This window comes from Aulonocara stuartgranti (genome assembly GCF_965226115.1).
Source record: "Aulonocara stuartgranti genome assembly, chromosome: 8".
NCBI classification, from domain to species: domain Eukaryota; kingdom Metazoa; phylum Chordata; class Actinopteri; order Cichliformes; family Cichlidae; genus Aulonocara; species Aulonocara stuartgranti.
In genome coordinates, this window is record NC_138959.1 from 19,302,490 (window position 1) to 19,325,779 (window position 23,290).

General features: G+C 41.4%; 1 protein-coding gene and 1 long non-coding RNA gene across 2 annotated transcripts in view; one reads left to right on the top strand and one right to left on the bottom strand.

The window, feature by feature from the left end:
• Positions 1-23,290, bottom strand: part of LOC309713293 (SH3 and multiple ankyrin repeat domains protein 1-like) — a 45,879-nt gene that overhangs the window by 14,945 nt on the left and 7,644 nt on the right. The window contains exons 2-15 of the mRNA XM_082544821.1: positions 15,852-16,410; positions 12,060-12,263; positions 9,885-9,956; positions 9,700-9,808; positions 9,456-9,607; positions 8,586-8,753; positions 8,240-8,281; positions 7,475-7,591; positions 7,292-7,369; positions 6,713-7,147; positions 6,461-6,591; positions 4,256-4,395; positions 3,843-3,956; positions 3,267-3,345 (exon numbers count right to left, since the gene is read on the bottom strand). Of these exons, the coding sequence (XP_082400947.1) occupies positions 3,267-3,345; positions 3,843-3,956; positions 4,256-4,395; positions 6,461-6,591; positions 6,713-7,147; positions 7,292-7,369; positions 7,475-7,591; positions 8,240-8,281; positions 8,586-8,753; positions 9,456-9,607; positions 9,700-9,808; positions 9,885-9,956; positions 12,060-12,263; positions 15,852-16,307 (2,297 nt within the window). The 5' untranslated portion in view covers positions 16,308-16,410. The remainder of the gene's footprint in view (positions 1-3,266; positions 3,346-3,842; positions 3,957-4,255; positions 4,396-6,460; positions 6,592-6,712; positions 7,148-7,291; positions 7,370-7,474; positions 7,592-8,239; positions 8,282-8,585; positions 8,754-9,455; positions 9,608-9,699; positions 9,809-9,884; positions 9,957-12,059; positions 12,264-15,851; positions 16,411-23,290) is intronic.
• LOC309713294 lies at positions 12,394-22,567 on the top strand. Its single transcript, XR_014278540.1, has 3 exons — positions 12,394-12,621; positions 13,748-13,832; positions 22,277-22,567. It is a non-coding gene; the product is annotated as an uncharacterized lncRNA (long non-coding RNA).

Sequence of the window (23,290 nt, forward strand, 5' to 3'; positions counted from 1 at the left end):
GTCTCTAATGATACAGTGAGAGACATTGAAAAAATGATATGGGATGTGACAATGGCGTTTTTAAAGCAACAGAAATGTATGGGAAGTCCTGGTGAATTAAAAATATCTGCTTACAGAAATCATGACTCAAAGAGAATGAAATACACCCACACTGTCTGACTGAAATGCATCAATATGTGCTCTCTTTCATGCACTAACACACACACACAAACACACACAGACACACACACAGTGTTCAAAAACGCACGGGAGGAAGACACAGAAATAAACATGCTGCATAGTCTCCATTCAATAGCCACTTCTGTACCACAGATATACACATGCATAGGAACAACACGGATTTAAGACGCACACGCACATATTCGCACACGCACGCTCCAAGAGGCACACACACAGAATACACAGCTTATTAGTCTGTCTTTGAAAAGGCACGGCCTCTCAATAGCATCATCTACCTCTCCCCTCTCTCCATTGTCCTCTCCTCACATCCATAGCCAGCCAATGAATGAGGAAACAGCCGCTACCTGTAAATGAACCACACGCTCCTGTTTCTGGGGCCCAGTGACGGCCACGAAGAAGAGAGGGAGAGAGAGAAATCTCTCTCTCCGCAACCCCCCATTGCCATGTCCCCCCCTCCTCTCTCGCGCGCTCTCCACCACCTCCTCCTCCCTCCTCCTCCTCCTGCCTCCCTCCTCCCGGTCTTCCAGCGAGAGCTCAGCCGGAGAGAGCCGCGAGAGTCGAGGAGAGAGCGAGCGAGAGAGGTGGGGGATGAGAAGGGAGAGAGAGTGCGATGATCTGCACCCTGTGCACTTCAGACAAGAGAAAGACAATGTGTAAGAAAGATGGGGAGAGAGGAAGAGAGTACCAGTGACTATCACAAAAGGGAAAGGATGTATTGTCTGTGTGTGTGTGTGTGTGTGTGTGTGTGTGTGTGTGTGTGTGTGTGTGTGTGTGTGTGTGTGTGCTGGTGGATGGCAAGAAGAGGGTTTGGTTTTTAAATAGGGGGAGACGGAGAGCTGGGTTTCTGGGTTTGTGGGGAGGGGATGCGGGGGATGGGTACAAATGTGAGGCAACACCGGGGAGAGACAGCGCTTTCATTTTCACATCCACTAACTGGTAAATCACAGATATGCTAACAGCTGATTCCCACCCTGGATTTGATCTTGCACACATTTGCCAACTTTGCTCTCACTCCCTCCTATCCTCTAAAACCGAGCTGTCATCACCACACAGGCTAACAAACACTCTCCCTCTCTCCATCTCTCTCTGAAATAGTAATTGACATTCTCCCAAATGCCCAGCTGCAGTGACAGAACATGCTCCGGATCACCTTGCTCTTAATTGAGCACCACTTCACCACAGCTCTGCAATTACGCTTAACCAACTTAGCATAGGTAATGTAACCCCAGTGGCTGCTATTTCCATTTGGAACACAAGCGCATCTGAATTAAAGCGAATGCCTCCTTTTTTTTCCTTTTTTTTTTTGAATGACACTGAAATCTGCTCAGCACAAGGGCAATGTCAGCTGTAATGCGTTAGCAGCTATAAAACCCCGAGACGGGGGACCAGTGAGTCCTTCTCGCTGTAGCCCAGGGATCTAACCAGCACTTGGTGCTTCAGCCTCCTCATGACTCATCAGCAGAATGATGTATGTACACTCAGAGACGTAGGCATTTTCACATTCACTTGCACACCAACTCTAAGCAAACATACGCAGCTTCACAACACACAACCTTCGATGCCAAGGGATGAGGTTGCTGCTTCAGAAGAAACTCTTCCTTTATTACAGCATTATTGCTCTCAGTGAATGTGAGCAACAAGAGCATGTGGATGGAAGAATGAAAGAGACAAACGCATTCGTGTCGTGGAGTTAAAAAGGGGCAGGGCTAAAAAATGACACCGCTGCTCTTTGTTCTTTTTAAGCGTTGACGCGTTCACATAGCACAATAGAGAACAAGTGCTGTTCAGGATCGGCAGAAAACTGCTGAGAACTGACACACACAGACGCACACACACTAAACACAGCAGGGGGAACAAGTGTGCACACATGCTTCGCGCATAAGAACCTCCCTTTAACTAAAAAACAGCATTGTGATGACTGTTTCAATCACCTAGACCGGCCTCACGGTCTTGCCTTGCAACAGTTTGCTTGCTGCCCACACTGAAGTGGCAATCCACAACTAGAGCCACGTCGGAGGCTGTAGCCAATCAGGATTAGATTAATATTATTTTATTAATTTTTTTTTTCTATTTCCTAAAACCAGCATGCACTTTGTGGGAGGTTGGGGACAGCTCAGAATAAACACTATCAACTTGAAATTTACAGCACTTTAGACTTTAAAGTGGACGTATTATGCATTTTGTTATTTTCTGCCATATATAAACTCTTACAATGACTGATGCTCACATTAAGTATCACCCAAGATCTAAAAATAAGGTCAGCATACAAAATATGGACAACAGCATCAGGCCACACCTGTTAATCTTTGAACTCAGGTGATTTCATTGGTGTTGCCACACCAGGCCACACAGTCTGCTGAATTTGAGTGTGCATTTCAGAACCACAGCAGTGTAAATCTGTCGACCGGGGTCACCGAGTGCTGACACGCATATGCTGTAACTGCATTTAACTGTGTCAGACCTTCTCTTGCATTAACATAGGCACATCAGTCTACCCTCGGAGCTTCGTAGCATGGGTTTCCATGGCTAAGCAGCTCCTGTAGGTGTAATCTGCAGGTCGCTTTTTCCATATAACATATGTGCTGTGATCCATATGAGCCAAAAGCTCTGACTTCAGACTGCTCTGCTCCTCTGTGTTCTAAAGTTTTTCTCTACTCTTGGATCTAGATTAGATCATTGAGATCAGAAAACCCCAATATGGTCATCTCAGGCACACAGCTCTGGCTCTGAGCACAAAAGTGTCACCCACCCACTTTCTTTTGCAGCAAATCAGAAGAAAGTTGGCTCAATGATAGAAGTCTCAAAAAGGCCTTAAAGGAGCTTGTTTGATGAGATAATGGATGAATTGAGGTGCTGGAACAAGACCCTGAATAGGATAAATATGGATTATTTTGAGCTTTGAATCAAACAAAGCTACTCTAGTAGCGTCCAAGAATAAAAGGATAGTGCAATCCAGATTAAACACCACAATTTGATTTTAAGACTTGATTTCCTGATCGATTAAAACACTTTCCACCCCATCTCACTCAATGACTAATACCCTTTTTGCACAGAATATGAAAGTCACAGCAGCATTTTCTTTGTACCTGGGGCCATCAGTGCCATCGTAGGCTCCAACGGTGACGTTACGGAAGAGCTTCCTCTTGGCTTTCTCGCTGCGCGTCTCTGCAAGGAAGGCACATGCAGGCAAAACATATGTCCAATTCAAACATTCAGCTACCGCCATGACACCTTCTCTGTCTTTGTGCTGAAGTGTTGTGTCGTCAGCAGTCAAATGCATTTACACCCTGTTTTTGTCTCCTCAGCGTGGCATATGGTTTGCTTCTTGTGTGAGCAGCTGTGAAAATAGAAGACAAGTGAATAACTCTGCTGCACATGCATGTAGCACTGGTCGTTACCGAAAGCACCAACTACTGAACATGAGTGTGACATGTGGGTGTTACAACAGTTTAAAAGATAATTCCAGCCTAAGGAAATATGCAACCCGTTTTCTAGCTTGTCCCTTCACTAATCCATGTACTATATGTGCGTGTGTGTTTATTAACCCTCCTTTTGACATACTTAACATGAATGAGTAATCGTCTTCTCCCATCAGGCACAGCACTGCTGTATGTTAGCTTTACAATCAGTCTCCAGAACATTCAATTTGGTGCTTATCTCACCTGGTCGATTGTCTTTGCTGGGAGCTGGTACCTCTTGCACACAGTCCGAAGGAAACCAGCCAGTGCGTCCTTTCACTGTTCCCTCCCAGTATCCACCCTCTCCTACACTTAACACTGAAACAGACAAAAGGACAGAAATATTTTACATTTTTGTTGTGATGAACTGGAATGCTGATCCTATTCATTTCACTTTTTTCGGCAAACCTCTTTCCTTCTCATCTACATCTCCTCTAAACAACCTCCTAAATTTTTATTCAGTAAACTATATCGCAGCAGCATGACTAGAAATTTATATAACAAAGAATTACTCAAATATTGCCCTGCTAAACAATAACATGACACGATTCCACTGGTTACTTCTACTCAGAAGAGTAGAAATTGTTCAGCATGTGAAAATTCTGAGCTTTTCTCACCTTTGACTTTGTCCCCCTTGTTCAGCGAGAGCTCTCGGTCTCCACTGGCAGAGTGGGCACGAGTGGCCACGTACACTCGTCCTGGAACTGCGCTGTACATGCGCTTCATCTGACCCCCACCGCCACCCGCCGAGGTCGCACTGCAGAAAGACAAGCGCAGTGAGTGCATTAGAAAACCAAGAGATAAGACTGAGTGGCACACTGTGGAAAAACAAATGAGACAACATACAGCCTGTCAGGCCACATCAGAGACAGCTGAGTCATGCTAATCTGTCATACCAACAGTAAGATTTTATTCTGTGCTGGTGTATTTACACAACAGCGTCTAGTATTTAGCATGACAGGTGCATACTGTAGAAACTTCTGACAATTTCAGTCAACAAAACCAGCTCCTTCCCTTCATTTTGCACAAAACTAATGATATTAGTTATATATATAGTTTGTCTAACATTTAAATTTCTGTCACTATATTTCAGAATTTGACACATCACATGCATCAAATACTATTATTTTTTTCTTATCACCAGGGATTTATTCTTTCATTTTTGTCCAGTGGTTGAGTCACTGCTTTGACCCGATCAACATTTCTGATGTTGGAAGGGTAGAATAGAATGAATGGTTAAGCACATCTAATAATTATCCATCCATCCTTCCATCCGTCCATCCTCTTCCACTTATCCAATTCAGGGTCATGCTGGAGCCTATCTCAGATGCCTTAGGATGAGAGGCAGGGTACAGCCTGGATAGGTCACCAGTCTGGCAGGGCTCATTATAACACCAGTTTATGATATTGGTCAGTACTAGTCAGTTACCAGCAAAATACATTCAGTTCTAATGGTGCTGCTGCACTTATTTTTAGTTCTAACACACAAATCAAACAAGAGTACAAACCTCCGCCAAGACAGCTCACTCTCTGGGCAGTATTCACTTTTAAGGGAATGGTATTATATTTTGTATCTATTCATTTCATTTTTTAAACAAACTTTAAGTAGTTTTTAGTGCAATAAAAATCAAAAGGACACTTTGTATTATACTAAAGTATGTCTGTGTAGGTTCTCAGTGATTCAGGTCATAGTAGAAATAATTCTAACTAACTTGGGAGCTCATTGTCTTTCTCTTGACAGTACCTTCTTTAAAGATATGACACATTTTGAGGTCAACTTGAAATAATGTGAAGTGTAAATATGAAATCAGAGGTCAAATGAAACATGAAATTTGGATGTACACTTATTATATTTTTTTAGAGATTAGAGATAGATATTTAGAATCCCCATATAACAGGATCCTTTCCTAAATGTTGTTGGTAGAAACAAAGGCAGTAGAATTTGAAGCACAGTTTTAAAGATAAAAAACATTTTATGAAACTTTGACCTTACTTGACCTGAAGGAAGAGGTCAGAAGTTTGAAGCAAAGTGATATTTAGAATCCCTATTTGTCTATGTTGTCAATACAAATGAAAGCAAGACACATAATTTATAATAGCTCTGTATAGCATTATTATCACTTTGATCTTCAGATCAATTTATTGACCTTGAAAGAGAGGTCGGAGGTCAAATGTAACATGATATTTTAAATCTTTATATGTTACTTTTGGTATGTTGACAATACACATTTATTATATTAGAATGATAGTTTCTAAGTTTTAAGCCTTTTTATCCGCTTTGTTTTCTACCTTGAAGACTTTGGTGGATGTAAGCCAAATTATAATTAATTGTAATGGGACCCCACTCTACATCCCTACAAAGTTTTATCATAAGTCATGCAAAATGTTTCGCTTTATTGTGTTTACAGACAAAAAGAAATGACACGCACGCAATGCTACCAAAGCCACAACCTCTTTAGTGGAGGTAAATATAGACAATAGTAAATATGCACATCGTGAGATTGTTAGTTTCTTATATAGTTGCTAACCATAACTTAAAGAACTTGTGTGCTTAACTAAGTCTTTTTTACATTTTTAAACCTTCTTTTTTAAGGTAAAGTGAATGTATCCTAAATTTCTTTTGTTTACACAAAAACGCCGATTTATACCACATATAAACAAATGTGACCTTCTTGCAATTGCAAATAGTAAAAGGTATGCATCTGAGACATAAATAGTAATTTCTTTGCATGCAGCTAAAGATAATTGGAGATGACTGACTTCCTACTGTTGGATGGCCTGAAAGGACCTAGTCAGATTAAGATCCCAGCAGGCTTCTTTACCCCTGTCTGCCTCGTGGCTGCCTGTGCCTCTCCTCTGTGTCACTTTGGCCTCCTCTCCCTCTGGAGGGTGAACGGGTACGAGTTCTGGGGCTGCTGGAGCTTCTCATACCCACTGAGGCCCTGCGATGACCCTGCAAAAAACAGCCCCGCAGAGAACGTCAGTATTGATCATTTCAGATGATGAGAAATCATCAAGCGAGCTACTATTACAAAAGATCAAAACATGGACATCCACCTAATGCTGGACAGTACCTGTCCTGGGTTGGGATTGGTCGCAGCCTTGTTGGGCAGGGCCAGAGGGTCAGACTGGGTCATGGTGTTATCACTATTAGCACGCAGTAGGGGGTGGGAATGAAGCAAAGGGAGGGGCAGTGTGTGGGAACTTTCTTTTCGCTTTGGAACAAACTTTGGTGACTCTAAAAACGGCACTAAAGACATAACACGATGCAGAGGTTTGGTGTGACGGTACAGGTGAATATGTGAGGTGTGACAGGATGAAAGGGAGGGAGAAAACAGGTACATTGTTAGGATTATATATTTGGGAAAGAGCAAGGCAGACAGGTGTTGGGAAGTGACGTTTGAAAGTCCCTGCAGAAGAAACAGTTGCCAGGGAATCTTACCTATATCAGAGTCTTTGTGGTTTTTGATGATTTCCCCGAGTTCAAAATGACCAGACAAAACAGCTAGCTGCAAACAACGAAGACAAACTGAAATATTATTTGTTCCAGCAGGTCAAAGCTACTCTACAAATGCAATTTCACTCTGCAGACAGAATAATAAAAAAGCAAAACATGTTCCTCAAAACTCTGGATTATTTTTTAAAACATTTACCTGAAACGGGGTCTGACCATGCTTGTTCTTCGCCTCCTTATTCGCCCCCCTGTACAGAAGAACACGGACGCAGCTTTCCTGGTGATTCAGAGAGGAAAAGGAATCGGTTAACATCTGTAGAAGATATAACAGCAAACATTATGGTAATAATAGTTTAATAAGGGATCTTTTTGCCATACTTGCCTTGTTGTACAGGGCAGAAATGTGAAGCGCAGTGGACCCTGAGGCATTTTGAGAAGTGGTGTCTGCCCCATAAAACAGCAGATGCTCCAAGTGTTGTGCAAAGCCATTCTGGCAAGCCTTTTAATGTCAAGAGTATGATAGAAATATCCCCAATATTATAAAGTATAGAAGGACACAAGTTGGACTAAAGAGAATGGTTTCAAACGGGATAAGGAGAAGATGGTGTAAGAGAATAGGGAAGAAAATGAAAGACATTGAAAAAAGAGATACGAAAAATAGGGGAAGGGGAAATCTGTCACACAGTAGTCTAACAGAAAACAAAGAGGTGAGAGCAAATTACAATTCACCACAGTGGAAAAGAAAGGGAACAAAAGCCATTAAAACGACAGAAATGAGCCTTCAGCAGCCTGAGAGGTTCCCTCATATTTTTCTGCAGGGATTAAAATATCACAAGATACGTACAAAGTAAAGAAAACACAGAGCACGGCAAAACCAAAATAAAATACCATGACAACCGGCTTGCAGTGCAAACACAAATTTCCCAGAATGTCACAGAGACATAATGTAGGCAATGCACACATATCTACGCTGAGAGAAAGAGCTAAGATACAATGCTCTTTCTGCACTGGACTCATCTCAAGATGAGCGAGACGTGAACGGGTTCGAGGAAACAGTGTGGTCACCTCATTCCCTTTTGGTTTATTTACGTAATAGTCACAGCATGGCTTTCTGTTAGGGATGAAGGGATGGTGGGATGAAGGGTACCTTATGTATTTCTTCCATTCCAAACTCCTCTTCATCCCTGTGCTATGGAGAGAGAGAAGGAGGGGAGGAAGGAGAGAGAATGGAGAGACGAGTGAGGAAGGCAAGGAGGAGAGAGGTGTGAGAAAAGGCTGAGAGACACTGAAGGTGATGGTAGATCTCATCAGTCACATAAATAAGAAAGGGAAATGTTGGTGCATTGCTTAAGTTAACATGAAGGAGACAGAAACCAGACGGGATTTAACTATGATGAAACCGACATGATGAAAACTGTGAATCGTGGGAATCTGCAAAGAGGCGCACAGGGTGATTGATTTGCATTTGTAGCTGATTAAAAATCTAAGCTTACCTGATGGGATTCGTCCCAGCCGTTCTCGTCCCTTGTGCCCAGCTTTGCCCTGTAATAGAGCAAGGTCTCACAGCAGGAAGTTTCACCCCCTGTCAGCACAGTGTGGTACAGCGGGGTCAGGCCACAGCGGTCTTTGGAGTCTGGAGATGCTCCGAGGGACAAGAGAGCCTGGCAAGTTGACACACAGAGGGCAAAGAACAAGGATTATTTTAACCAAGTGTGTGTGAATGTGTAGAGTAGTAAAATATAACAAAGGCTTAATAGATTTTCTTCACAGCGATTATTAAATCAAATACTAAAACAATGCAACAGGAATATGAAATGTTACAGATAGTTCTTATATAAGTACATCACATGTACCATAAGTGCATGTGGTACAAAGTTATTGTGATGAGTGGGGGTGGGGTGTATATGTATGTGCGTGTGTGTATGGTGGAGGTGGTGTTGTCTATATAATAATAATTTTAAAAAAGGAGAAGAGAAAGAAATGTTATCACAATTACACACATTACAAAGCATTCGGTGTGTGACTAAACCCGCAGCTGAGGCAATTCTCAGAACTACAAAAGAGGAAAATTCTCGTAGTTTATTCAAAGAAAAGGAACAGCGCTCACAAGTGTACACTAACCAATAAGAACGCGAGAGACATAAAGCCAAGAGAAAACCACTTAGAAATTATTATCATATGACCCACCTCTGTAATTATCTTCAAAGGTAACAGCCTGTTTCCATGGGGCATTTATGCTATTTTGCTTTTATCCTTTAATTAGAATCATTATTCCGTTTTAATTTATTTTGTCCACACCGCCCGCTCTACTTGAGTGTGTTTGTACTCTGCATGCGTGTGACTCTAACTTTTTTAGCCCTTACCAGCAGCCCAGCGTGATTGTGAGCCCTAACAGCTTTGTGCAGGGCCGTCATGCCGTCTCTGCTTCTGAAGTCCAAGTGAGCGCCGCCCTGAACCAGGACCCTGATGCCCTCCACCGACAGGCCAGACTGCATGGCCACAGTGAGGGGGGTTTCTGACCCACAGAGAAGGTGAGAATGAAAGTTCACCCTCGTATGCTCTTGATATTGCTAAATATTACTGGCAAAGAATAAAGGTAAAACTCACCTCCGGTGTCAGGGTCGTGAAAGTTCGGATCAAGACCTTTATCGAGGACTTTTCCCATTTTGTCTGTTGCTCCGGTCTGAATGTAATCCAGAAATTTCTTCAGACTGGCCTGAGTGTAGGGAAAGATGTTGCTGAATGCAATTAAGCACAACAAAGTTCAAAAAACACACAAAAAAAAGAAATACCTTTGTGCTGAGTTTAGCGAGAGCCTTTTCATCCAGATTGGTCTGTTTATAGACTCTGGTTTTGTACCTAAACTGAAGACCGGAAAACATAGCACACATGAAAATGAGGATGATGGTACTTAGCTGTTCAGTTTCTTGGTGACAGCCTACACTGGAGGATATAACAAAATGATTACAATTTGTGCTGTGAAACCGTAATTCAGAGAAAGCACCATTATTCTTGTCAGATGTTGCTGAACTCTCGCTGTTTCCAGAGATCTGTTCTCCCACTCGGAGTCGCTAGAATGACTCCATAATTGGCTTCTTTAAAATATTTGTGTCAGATTTGTTTTTACGTTTTGGGAAAAGGCTAAAAATGGTTAACTCTTCAGCCTCACAATGTAATAAGTTGGATTTGATGTTTCAATTATGATAATTTAAGCGCAAGCAAAGTGATGCAAATGAGCGGCTTGCGCGCACAGCTTTAGAAAGGATCTAGGGAAGGGCTCTATTAAGTTAGATTAATGATTAATGAGGGCTTTTTTTCCACAATGCGTTGGTTAAGGTTTGATTAATGACATTTAAAATAATAATACTATTAATGCAGTTTTCTTTAAATCACATTGACAAGATTAATTTATCATATAAGGTGATTTACATCTCAGGAACTGACAGATTGCACATTAGTCCCTCATTACACTGATTATATGCCCCACTGCGTTATTCTAAGACTGGTTTCTCACAGAGTAAAAGGGTCTGAACGCACTGCAAACTGCTCATTTTAAAATATTTTTTCTATTGTTTTCCACTGATGTTCTTGTGTTGAGGCAGCAGTGTTAATGTGTCGTATTCTTAATGTCTCTATTTTGGAAGGAATAAAGATCAGAAGGGGAAAAAACATCAGCCTAAAATTTGTTCTTGAACAGATGAGACTAATGAGTGTACTGTGTTTGGCTGGTTTTGCTGTTTTTACTTGGAAACCACCTGACTGGGTGTGTAGTCCTCACACCAAATCAGTTAACAGCTGAGGAGCTTTGAGGTAAGAAATTTCTGTCTAGCAGCTCAGAGCTGAGCTGCACCTCGCACTATGCCCCAGAAAACCAAGTAAAGATGGGTTTAGCAGCCACAATACAAAAGCAATCAGCCCTAAAAGTCTCAGTAAAACAACTGCAGCAGTACAACAGGAGCTAACAGGTAGATGTACTTAGTGGAACAAATGCGTTTTTTTTAACTGATACTTATAATACATTCTGTTTGTTTCTACTTCCTTTAATATGACTTCCCTTACCATGACTCTAACTGACTCTGTCTTTACTTTAGTGTCAAAAACGCCTAAACTCTATGCAGTCTGCTGTGGGGTGTGTGGAGAGTGCAGTTACAAGGCCTCATCAGTATGCAGACAGGACCCCATCTCAAACGTTTCGAGAAATATAAACATTCTAATTTGAAGCTAAACTTTTGAGCTAAAGAAGATGCTCTTTCCAGCCCCGCCCAACTCAGCAGCACATACAGGAGCTGAGCCACCAGAGGGCACTGTGAGATAATTGTATTACAGCAGGAAACCTCAGATTCATGCTGTCTCACAACCCACTTACCAAAAAGCCAGGCAATACAATGTAATTAGCAGGTTACATAATATATGTAATGCATTTAAATCCATCCAGTTTTGTAAGGATTTCATTTACGCAGTCCACTCACTCTGTGATGCAGGGGGATTCTAATAAACACAATGCAATTTGGAGTTGCCTGCAATTAGAGACTTTCTTTACTCAGTTATGAGAAAAAAAAGTTTCAGAGTATCATACAGGATACTTCATTTCTCTACAGAAAGTACAAATCATTAAAAACATATCTGTATTTACGTTTGCTTTTTTGATCACTAATTTTTAGCAAGATTATTCAAAACCCATAAAAGAATCTATACAACACCACTGTAGAGTAATAATAAGTGCACTTAGGTCACAACTTCTGTAAGTTTAGCAGGAATTAGGGGAATCTGATATTTGATTACTTCCAGCTGAAGAACTACAAATACATCATCACGGTTCTGAGAAATGAAATTGTTTGCAGTACAACAATATTTATACAAAAATCAATCAATATTAGATTTGACATCATTTTACATCATTTTAAGAAAGAGAGAAACAAGTGATGCTCTAAGGGGGGCTTACACTGGGTCACAGCTCCCTTTCCTACCTCCAGGTACGGCACCCCTTTCTCGAAGGACTGTGAGTAGTCTCTCAGGGGTCTCTCCTCCTCCAGGAACTTGGCGTCCCGTCCCTCTCCAGCTGGCTGGAAGAGGCCATAGTTGTAGACGTCCCATAGGGACTCACTGAGGGAGCAGATGATCTGCTGCTTAGCGTTCCACACTGTGCAGTCCTGATCAAACTGGAGACATCTCTGTCAGACAATGGACAGGACAGGGGCGGGGTTAGAGGGCTATAGTACACCTGTACTAAGGTTGAAACAGTGGTTAAAAATATACAGGTTTTACAGCTGTTGTAGTGTACCTCTGTCAAAACATTTTTAATGGATATTTTCAGTGCTTTGAGCACCAAGAACAACCTAGTGTTTCAAATCAGATGTTGATGAGCCCAGTTAGCTGTCTGTACGTTAGATAGCTTTACAGGATGCCCTTGTGGATCGCTAACTGCACTATAGTGCTGCAGTGTTTTTGTTTTTGGATTTAGGACAGGATCCCCTGAGTCTAGATGTGGATGGTGATGAAGACTGAGAGTGAGGTAGAGATGGAAACGAGGTAGGTTGCATGAATGAGAGTCTGAAAGGAAGAATGACAGAGCACTGAGATTTAAACCACGCAGAGCGGTGGCTGATTGACTCAAAGAAGGTAAATAAAAAGATGGCTGGACTAGTGTAATGATGTAAGTACTGAGAGCGTGGGAAAGTCATAACGATGTAAAGAACAGACTAGAAGCTGATCTTCCTTATTGAACTTATACATAAGTTTTATCTCCAGTCAGCACTCGTTACAGCCAAGATATGCAGAAGAGCATGTCTGAATGCACACCCCATCAAACTTTCCAACAGAAGACTGGAAAAGCATTTCCTTGTTTAATGAGTCCCATCAGTCCTGTCTTGTATTAACTGTTAAGGTAATGGTGTGGAGAATATTTTCTCAGAGCACTTTGGCCCCCTTAGTAACAACCGAGCATTATTTAAACACCGCAGCCTGTCTGCAGTCCTTTTATGACCACAGTCTACCTAGTCTCCGATGGCTGTTTCCAGCAGGACAACACGTATCTTGAACTACTTTCTTCAACATGACCCTGAGTTCACTCACTGTATTCAAATTGCCTCCAAAGTCATGGGTGTGAAGCTGACAAATCTGCAGCAGCTGTGTGGCGCTATCATGTCAATATGGAGATCTAGATCTCTGATGAATGTTTTAACCACTTTGTTGAATCTGAGCCAGGAAGAATTAAGGCAGTTCTGAAGGCTAAAAGGAGTTTGTGCATGATGAATGTATATGAGTGTGACGTGCAAAATATGAATGCATTACTTTTAATGAATCACCTGCCACATTCATGAATTATAAGATGACTCATTCTGTCCTTTTAGTCTGTGGTATCAGGTTATTTGGATCTATTTCACTTTCATTTTATACCCTATTTTTTGATTTTCTCTGCTAATAAAGAAGTAAAACTCACATGCATAGATAAATATTTTGCTATTTCCTCCTTGTCCAGTTTACTCCATTATCCAGAAGAGTAGGAGCAAACTTTGTGGATACACCCAAAGGCTACAATTACAAAACACCTCGGATGTATTGTGTGTGTGTGTGTGTGTGTGTGTGGATTTCCTAACATGATTTCACTGTGATTGTTGCATTGTCCATTTCCTCATATTCTCCCATTTCTGTGCAGTTCCACAGGAAAGACATCTTTCTGGACCTGGAGCTCGAGCTGATTGGAAGCTTGAACAGCAGGAGAGCTGAGACGTGTGAGAGATGTATGTATCCATACTATTGTTCCATTTCAGAGGGCTGTGAGTAAAACTGCACAGCTCAGCACACTTCCATGTCCCTTCTGCCCCCCTCGAGCCCGCACTCGGTTGCACTATTTGATAGTGTAGCAAACTCTATTGGCATGGCAACCAGTTCATTAGTGGAGGCAGGCACCCGTTGCTGTAGCAATGTCTTGGTGGTCCCTGGGAGGTTAACCACATGATAGGGATGAGCATGACTGTGTGTATGTGCATGCATATAAGTGAGCTATAAACTGTCTGTGTGTGTCTTCTTATTGGAGTGCACTTGTGCAGTGTAGTGGTTTTTCTTGTGTGTGTGTGTGTGTGTGTGTGTGTGTGTGTGTGTGTGTGTGTGTGTGTGTGTGTGTGTGTGTGTGTGTGTGTAACAGAGATAGAGTGGCTAATCCCTCTGAGTGAGGTCTAATGTAATGTATACTGTATATACAGTGCTGCTTCTCTCCTCATCGTTTCTTCTTTAATGCAGTTTTCCTGAGATGTTTCTGGCAGTTTTTATTATTTAGATCTTCAGTGTGCACTATTACAGCACATATTTTCCTCTCTTTTCATCCTTTCCCCCCCTTTCTTCAGTCTGTCTAAGTAGCTCCTAATATTCAGCCCCTCTCTTTATCCCTTTTTAATTCTGTTCAATAATACTTCAGCTTCCGGGTTTGCAGTGCCGAGTGTTTGTCAGTGATGTGTGGATCTCGGTATGCTGCCTGTGGCTGATGGAAACCTGAGAACAGAGACGCCTTCCACATATTTCTTCCCTTCGACAGTCACTCACTTCCTCAGCTCTCCCAAAACTCATTAAAAACCTATTAAATAATTAGCAATTACTGTTGTATTGAGGGCAGATTAGCTGACATGTAGAACAGTCGGCATGTTCAGGGAGTTGAAAATGGAGAAAGGAGGATGGGGGAGGGGTTACAGTGGGGCACCCATTCTCACCTGGATATGGTGCGTGTGGGCTGGCCAATTCTCGCCTGCTGCCACCGTAAGGCTGAGAGCTGCTTCAAAGTGTGAAATGAGACTAACTTCAGTTTTGGAAGCTAATTATGACCACCTGACCCAAGGCAGATGCTTGCATGGTGTTGTTGACTGAATATGTTTTCCCTTGCAGGGTGCTCAGCACAAGCTGAGCTCTGTGTGAGTTCCTACTTCCCTTTGGGACTCATCTCTGAGCCCGCGGGATAACTGGAATGGAAAAGCCTTGAAATTAGAAATGTGCTTCTACAGTTGTGCACACTGTTTGACTTATATAAAAAAATTGTATGCTTCAAGCCACCCATGCAGTGTTTTCTGTGAATAATTTGAAACAGACATAGAATCAGCAACGCATCAGTATTATTTGACGTGTTTTAACTCAAAGGATGGAAAACGGCTGGATTTTAGAAGAGAAGCGAGAAGGGAGGGAAGCAAATCAAAAGACAGGAAGAAAACTGAAAAGCTTCTGAGTTTTAGGGGAGGTAATAGCGAAGGAGGTGACCAAAGCCCAGTGTTCAGCTCTCATTAAATGGCTGTTGTCCTTTTCTTTTTTTTAATAGTCACAAATGTAAAAAATACATTTTTGGAGCTTTTTGTCTGCAGTTGGTCATAACATCAGAATCAGAAACGGCAACATTAACTAAATGTATACCTGCCTTAATGGTTTAAATAGCCTGAGATATTATTTTTGAAATTCTGTTTGTCACATTAAAGCTCTCTGTCTCTGAGGCAGTAATACCAGGGAGACTTGGCTTGAACTACTTCCTCATTTGGAAAGACCTCCAGTGCAGTGTGAGGGAGACTTCTTTCTTTTTCTTTTTTCTTTGACAGGGAGAACTAAACTTTTAAACTGTTTGATTTGGACTGGTTTTGACAAGTTTTTTTCTTCAAAAAATTCTGCTTCAGCTACTTTATTCACTTTTAAATGATCAGTCAAGAAGCTCCAGGGACGGCTGTGCGGGCCTCAGCCTTTCATGAATTTCACACACACGTTACGAGCAGTGTCTTTGATGCACCTACTGTTTGTTTGATGTCGGGGATTCCAATGCGGAACACCATCATGGTCAAGTAAGTGTCCTCCAGTGGAGCCACTGTGGTCATGCTGCGCTCCATGAAGGCTCGTTTCTTTGCTGCCATGAAATACTGCTGCTTATTGGCAGCTTGATGATGTAGCGGGGCTATATTGGGCATGTAAGGGATCCCCCTGTTGCCGTGATTGCCCGGCCTCAGCGGCCGATCTACTCTCTGTCGACCGACCACAATGGCTGCTGGTTTCACCACCTCACCGCCTTTCCCTTCCCAGGATTGTCGTCCTCCTGTCATCTCCTTTTCCTCCAGATACTCTAGTCGTCCATTCTCCATGTCACGTTCACCTTCTTCTTTTCTGTTTTCTCTTCCCTGCTCCTCTTCCTCCTCCTCATCCTCCCCATCTTTGTCATCCTGACTGGGATAAAAGTGCTCATTATTTCCCAGCATCCTTTGCTGTGCAGAGGTCACTGCAGAGAGGGCTGAGTGATCTAGCTGTCATGGAGACAAAACATGGCTATCCCATGAGACTGGCTTCATCCTTAGAAACATGCTGTAGGGGAAAAAGGCAGAAAAGGGAGTAAATGTCGGTCATTTGACTCGTATCTTTGCTTTGATTGAGAGAGTGAACTTAGTAATGCTGGAATATGAGTAATTCAAGTACATAAAAGACACGTGCAGTAATAGAAAATCTAGCCACTGGCAATGCTAATAAGTCCACATGTGTGAAATAGCACAGAGCTGGTCCACATTTTCCATTTAGCCACTGGGAATGCGTCTGGGAATAGCAGACTTATGAAAGACAGGCTAAATATAAACTCTGTGAATTTGCATCACAGGTTTTCTGCAGGAGGGAGTGAGTTGGAGATGCGATCTAGCATCACACGAGGTCAAGATCATTGGTATTTTGTGACAATGGAGGAGACCTATGTTTGAGGCACAGCCCAGGGCTAACAGCTAAATGTGCGCTTCTTAAAGGAAAATTCCACCCTTGCACTCTGTTACTGTTAAATACAATTTAACTCGTTGACCTTGCCCTATCCCTCATCCTTGACAGCCTGTTTTCATTCCCAAGCTGGTGGCATTTCCAAATTTCACACGAGGTCTCCTGCGCCATGAAGTAACAGGTTTAGGAAACAAGGTGGCAGGTGTCTTATCTGGATGCTTATAAAGAGCCCCTTGGTGTCTGTGCTAAATCACGGGGTAAACGTCATTTTCTTAACTTTTCCTAATCGTAACCCTTAGTGCAGGATTTGACACCCTTGGATGCAAACGTGTTGACCTCCAGCATGTCTGCATGGTTCACCAACAGGATATGAAGGATAGGATGGCTGGCAGTATACTCCAGATTAGAAATGGTGTTTTTTTAATAAGCATGAATCTGCACAACATCCAACATATTCTCATTGGACAGCTTTTAAGCTTTGCTAATCAGGCCATTATCAGACCGTGAGGGCTTGTTACAGGAATTGGGTTGTTTTCTCTTAATAGCTGTCTACGCCAGATTGAAGGGGGCTTGGGGTTTTACACAGCAAAGGTTTGTAAATAACTCAGTGAATCAGCAGCTTCTGGAAAGTCACATCTGAGTGTACTGACTGGATTTGCAGTTGTTGACATAGTTTTAAGAAAATGCCCAAATTATATTTACTTTTCCAGCTGAAAGAAAAAGTCATGCTCCTTCATTAAAATAAAGGAAGCGTTGTGGAGGAAGGGTTTTCTGGTCTAGTGAACTTTCAGTTTAATTATTTGTGTACTGTACATATTCAATTCATTTGAATTCAATTTTATTTATACAGCGCCAAATTACAACCACAGTCACCTCAAGGTGCTTTATATTGTAAGGTAGACCCTACAATAATACATAGAGAGAAAAACCCAACAATCATATGTGCCCCTATGAGCAAGCACTTTGGCGACAGTGGGAAGGAAAAACTGCAATATGGCATTACACCTCACAACTTTACACAGTACGGTAAAGAAGAGTTGGAGAATTGTATTCTTTCTTAAGAAAGCACTTCTTGACACTTTGAGGAGAAGCAAAATTTCAACAGGAACAAAGGAGGGAGAAGCCACCGTCTTCCTTCATGAGTGCAGACATAAAGTCTAGGAAGAGTACCTTTCTCTCTGATCACTAACAGCTGTTTTAAAAAAAAACGTGACTTAGGGTGGATTTTTGCTTTAAGCTTGTTCCATTGCATCTTCATGCTTCAGATTTGGCATACTGGTGCCTCCGTATGTTTTGTTCTGGTTTTTCTGTGGTGAAGTCTGGCTACAGGGCTTTGCCATCATGCAGATCTGGACCATTGCCAACAGCCGCCTTAATGATGGGGAGTGATGCAGGGAATCTCCCACTGTTTCATTTGCAGAGTGGTGCTCTGAATATCTTATGAGCTGAGTCTGACATGGATGGGAATCAGAATGCACAGATGGACAGATGGAGCACAACGCGAATCAGGACACAGAGCTAACGTCAATCAATCACAAATTACCAACATGCAGATAATTCAATCGGTTATTAATAGATTATGTAGAAAACGTGCTGATGAGGGTTAACGGGGCATTAAGTGATCTAGGACTTTTGACTTATCAACCTCTATTGGGGACCAAGGACATTGACAGGTGTCTGGCACAGCTTACAGTGGCCTGCAATGGACATAAACAATAATGCAGAGATGAAGAAGCCAGCCAAGAGCCGGACACCCAACAGGAATAATGATGAAGAGCATACTCACTTTTAAAACACTCTAACATGGATGCTGCTTTTGTAATTCCTGATTGTTACACAGTTTGAAGTGTTTATGTTTTTGCGCTGTTTTGAACATTTTTGAAAAAACCACAGATGTCTCCAGTCACAGGCAGGTGACAGAAGAAAAATCCCTAAGGTGTTGCATGTTGATGGTTGGTTATAGGCAGGTGTTATGTACCATTTTGGATAAGAATTCAGGTTTTATTCTCTGTTTAAAAAAAGGCAAATATATAATAATAATAATAATAATAATAATAATAATAATAATAATAATAATAATAATAATAATAAAAACAATGGATTGGATTTATATAGCGCTTTTCAAGGCACCCAAAGCGCTTTACAATGCCACTATTCATTCACTCTCGCGTTCACACACTGGTGGAGGCAAGCTACGGTTGTAGCCACAGCTGCCCTGGGGCAGACTGACAGAAGCGAGGCTGCCATATCGCGCCATCGGCCCTATATAAAAGGTAGATGTAGCTTTCAAATCTAAAAAGTAAAGTCAGTGGGGATGTCTGCTTTCTTTCTAATAGTGTGCAGGGAATGGCTCCTGATTGGAATTCTATGGAGAAGAGGACCCTGGGCTCCCTTTACTATGACCACAATAATCACTTTCCTCATTTATGTTCTCAGTCTCTAGTTACAACACATAAAGCTAATTCCGTACATGTTTGCTCCCATTAGTGTTCAGAAAAACAAAGTATATTTTAGACTGACAAATTGCAAATGAGCATGCAGCGTCTCTCTATTTCACAGTTTGGCACATCATGAGGTCTAGTTAAAAAAAAACTGAGATGGTGTCAAAGCTAAAGGTCCTTGAGAGGCATGCAGACTACTGGGTTGCTAGTTTCAATTTTTAATATAATTTTTGGGCTTTTTAGCCTTCATTTACACAGGATGACAGATAGAAAAGCTGAGAGTAAAACATACAGCAAAGAGTTTTGTGTCTCATTCAGGCTTCTAAAATAGCCTTACGGTAAATGGTTTGCCTGCTAAATATATATAACGGAATGCATGGCCATCTCTTATATACAGTCTATAGGTTTGAGACAACCGTTTTGTCTTAAAAATTTTTTCCCAATTTTGATATGTTTATCTTTACAAGTTGGCGTTCCACAGTTCAGAAAAAAAGTCATAAAAATAAAGTTTTATACCTCCTTTATTTGAAGCGCCTCCACATGTATGAGGACCCTAACCCCTGGATTGGTGATGACTGAACACAGATTAAGTTTGGTTTGGGATTAGAGAAATCGCTGTCTAAAACAAGTGTGTATACCAAGACCTTTCAAAATATTACAAGAGTGAGTTATGGAGAGAGACTGGCTCAGAAACAGGGTTTTTTTTCCATATAACAATGAAAAGTGACCACACTTTACACCGTTGCACTATGTGTGTGTGATTGTTTCATTCTGTGGAAGAATACAGATATTATTTGATGGATGCTTGCAAACAATCGGTTTTTAAGTGTCTATAGTGTTTGAAAGACGGAGTGGATATATGAGAAATGGTCATCTCACTGGCCAAAAGAAAGTCTGCTGGTTGAGCATTTCTGAGTGAAAGCATAACGCAGAGGGAAGCAGAGTGACCGTGGTCAATTCCCACAGACTCTCAGAGAGTGACAGGGTGGGTCCTTTAAGTGCAAATCCAATGTCTGTCAGAACAAGTAAATGAAGGAAGACTGGAGGACAAAACCAAAGGATGGGTTTAGAGAAAAAAATGTAGGAACTTTGATGAATCTGGGAAAACAAATAAGCACCAAAAGCAATAACAACAAGGGCTCTGGAGAAAGTGGCTCAGTGCCTATCAAGAAGCAAAAGAGCTCTGCTACTGAATTATCAGTTACCTGAATCATTCAGGGCATATTTAACCACCTCTGGTCATATGTGTGATTTACATGTGGCATCACATTTTAGGCTGAAAGCGTCTCTGATCAAAAGCTGACAAAGAACAGCGTGTTAACACTTGCAAGGTTTTAAAGATTAACACTATCATCCAAATAAATGAGGGCATAGAGGAGGCTGATTTATGAACAAAGTCTCATCAAATATTGAACAACACAATGCAAGATAAAGGAAGGAGGAGGACAGGCTGAGAGCAGGCAGGAGTCAACTACATGTTTGTAACTGGGATGTAAAAGCGAAAGGGGAATACACAAGGGGGAGAGACAGAGAGAGCTGCAGTTTGCATAAAGCAGAGTAATCAGATTGGGAGAGAAAAGGGAGGCGGGATGGGGAGGGAGGGAAAAAAAGATGGTGAAAAAGGCGTGAGTGCGAAAGCCAAACACACACACAGTACTGTTAGGCTAAAAATGGGAAACGATGAGCATTATGTAAAATGGATTAATAATATAACTGTGAAAACTCTAATCACAAGTCCGAAAACTCTCCTCTTAGCCGTCATGGATGTCAGACTTGTCTCATCTTTGCGTCTTTGCCTTCTCCATCGTGTCACTCAACTCCTACACTCCTGCAACAACAATAGCTCAGTCAGTCTGCTTCTGCCGGCTGTTTCGCTCTCCTGTCTCTGTTGCTGGCCATCATCTCACATCTCGTCTTGACTTTTCTTCCTCTTGGGAGAAAAGCGGTGTAATAAGGAAATGAATTTCACCCCTCTGACAGAACAGTCTTTTTGTGCAAAACTCACAGTTCTCATTTCAGCCACTTACTTGAATTGTTCTTCAATATGACTGTTTTTTTCTCTTCGTCCATAATTTGTTCCGTTACCTATTTTGCTTGTAATTTCAGGAAGGAATTTAGATTTAATTTGGGTGGACTGTGGGGTAAGATGAGCCAGTGAGGAAGCCGATCCATCATCCGAGCAGCCATACATACTTTTTTCTCCATTTGACACTTAATTTAGTTTAAGTTCTTCTTTTTCATCTTGATGCATTTTCATAAAAGGAGAAACCTTAACAATGAATTAGGCTGTAGTCATTTTTATAAGAAACTTCTCAAAGCTTTTCTTGGCATTACAGCTGCAGAACTGTGCAAATGCCTTTGAGCCAACTCTCATCATTTTGCCATGAAAATGGAAAATAGGTGCAATGATTTATTGACACTGAGCAAAACAAAAAGGTATCTACAATTCTAATGAGCATGAAAGTCAATATTTGGTAGGATCATCTTTATTCTTCAACATAGCCTGAACTCTCTTAGGCAGTTTTCTTAAAATTTCTTAAAGTAGTCTTCAGGAATAGCCCCTGAAAGAGATTCAAATCACTTTTTTGGAAGTTGGCTGCCTTTTGTTCCCACACTGCTTCAATAATGTTGAGGTCTGATCATTGGGGAGGCCAATCTATGACTCATATATGCTTTTACTGCTTTGTCAGTAAGTTTGGGATTATCGTCAAGTTAAAAGATGAAGCTGTGGGCAATCAAACTTGTTCCAGATGTTCATAATCTCATCAATTTAGAGAAGATCCAACACCACTGGCTGAAATACAGTCCCGAACCATAACAGAGCCTCCACTGTGTTTTGCAAATGACTGTAAGCATTCACTGTTGTAGCTTTTCCTGATGCCCTGTGTACATCCTGACAATAATTTGAAGTATAAATGTCAAATTTGGATTCATCACATCAGACCTGTTTCCACTGGTCTTCAGGTCAGTTCTTGTGTAATTGTGTAATTTGGCACACCTCTGTCTCTTCTCCTGTTTCCCTTCCTTAACAGCGGCTTCTTGACAGCCATCCTTCCACTAAGACCATTTCTGATGAGGCTTCAGTGAACAGCAGATGGAACAAATGAAGGGTCAGATGCATCTCTTAGGTCCTGTGTCAGGTCTATGTTGGATTTTCCTCTTTCTTAAGAACATGACTTTCAGATGTTGTTTGTCAGCAAACAATTTTGTTTTTATTATTTTTACCTGTGACTTCTTCTTTTATCCTCCTCTTGTCAAGTTTCCTCTTTTTTAAGTGCCTGGATATGCCACATTTTCAACTAATAGCTCTCTGGAAATCACCTTGCTGGTACAAAAATACTATTTTATTCCTGTTAAACTGTATTATCAATCCAAAGTGAGATCTTTTTTATCTTTTAGAAATTTGGAACGAGCAATTCATGCGTTTGTTTTATCTCAACTGGATTACTGCAATTCACTATATGTGGGTGTCAGTCAGTCCAGCTTGGCCTGGCTCCAGCTTGTACAGAATGCTGCAGCTCGCCTTTTGACTCGTGTGAAGAAACACCAACATATTACTCCAGTGCTTGCTTCCCTTCATTGGCTTCCAGTGTGTTTTAGAATTAAATTCAAAATCGTACTTTTGACTTATTAAGTGCTAATTGGCCAGGCACCGGACTATTTGTCTGACCTATTGCAGCTTTATACGCCCTCTAGAGCCCTTCGATCAAGTGATCACCTGCTCCTTACCTTACATAAGTCTAGGATGGTTCATAGAGGAGATCGGGCTTTTGCGGCTGTGGCACCAAAAATGTGGAATGATCTACCTCTCCACATTAGAAAGGCCCCAACTGTTACTCTTTTTAAATCGCATCTTAAAATATATTTTTTTTACTCTGGCTTTCAAAACTGTAAAACTGTATGAGAGTTACCAATTCTTTTATCCTAATTTTCTTTTAATTTTCTTACCTGTCGTTGTTGTCAATGTCATTGTTTAACTGTTACTTTGTACAGCACTTTGGTCAGCTCACTGTTGTTATTAAACGTGCTTTATAAATAAATAAATA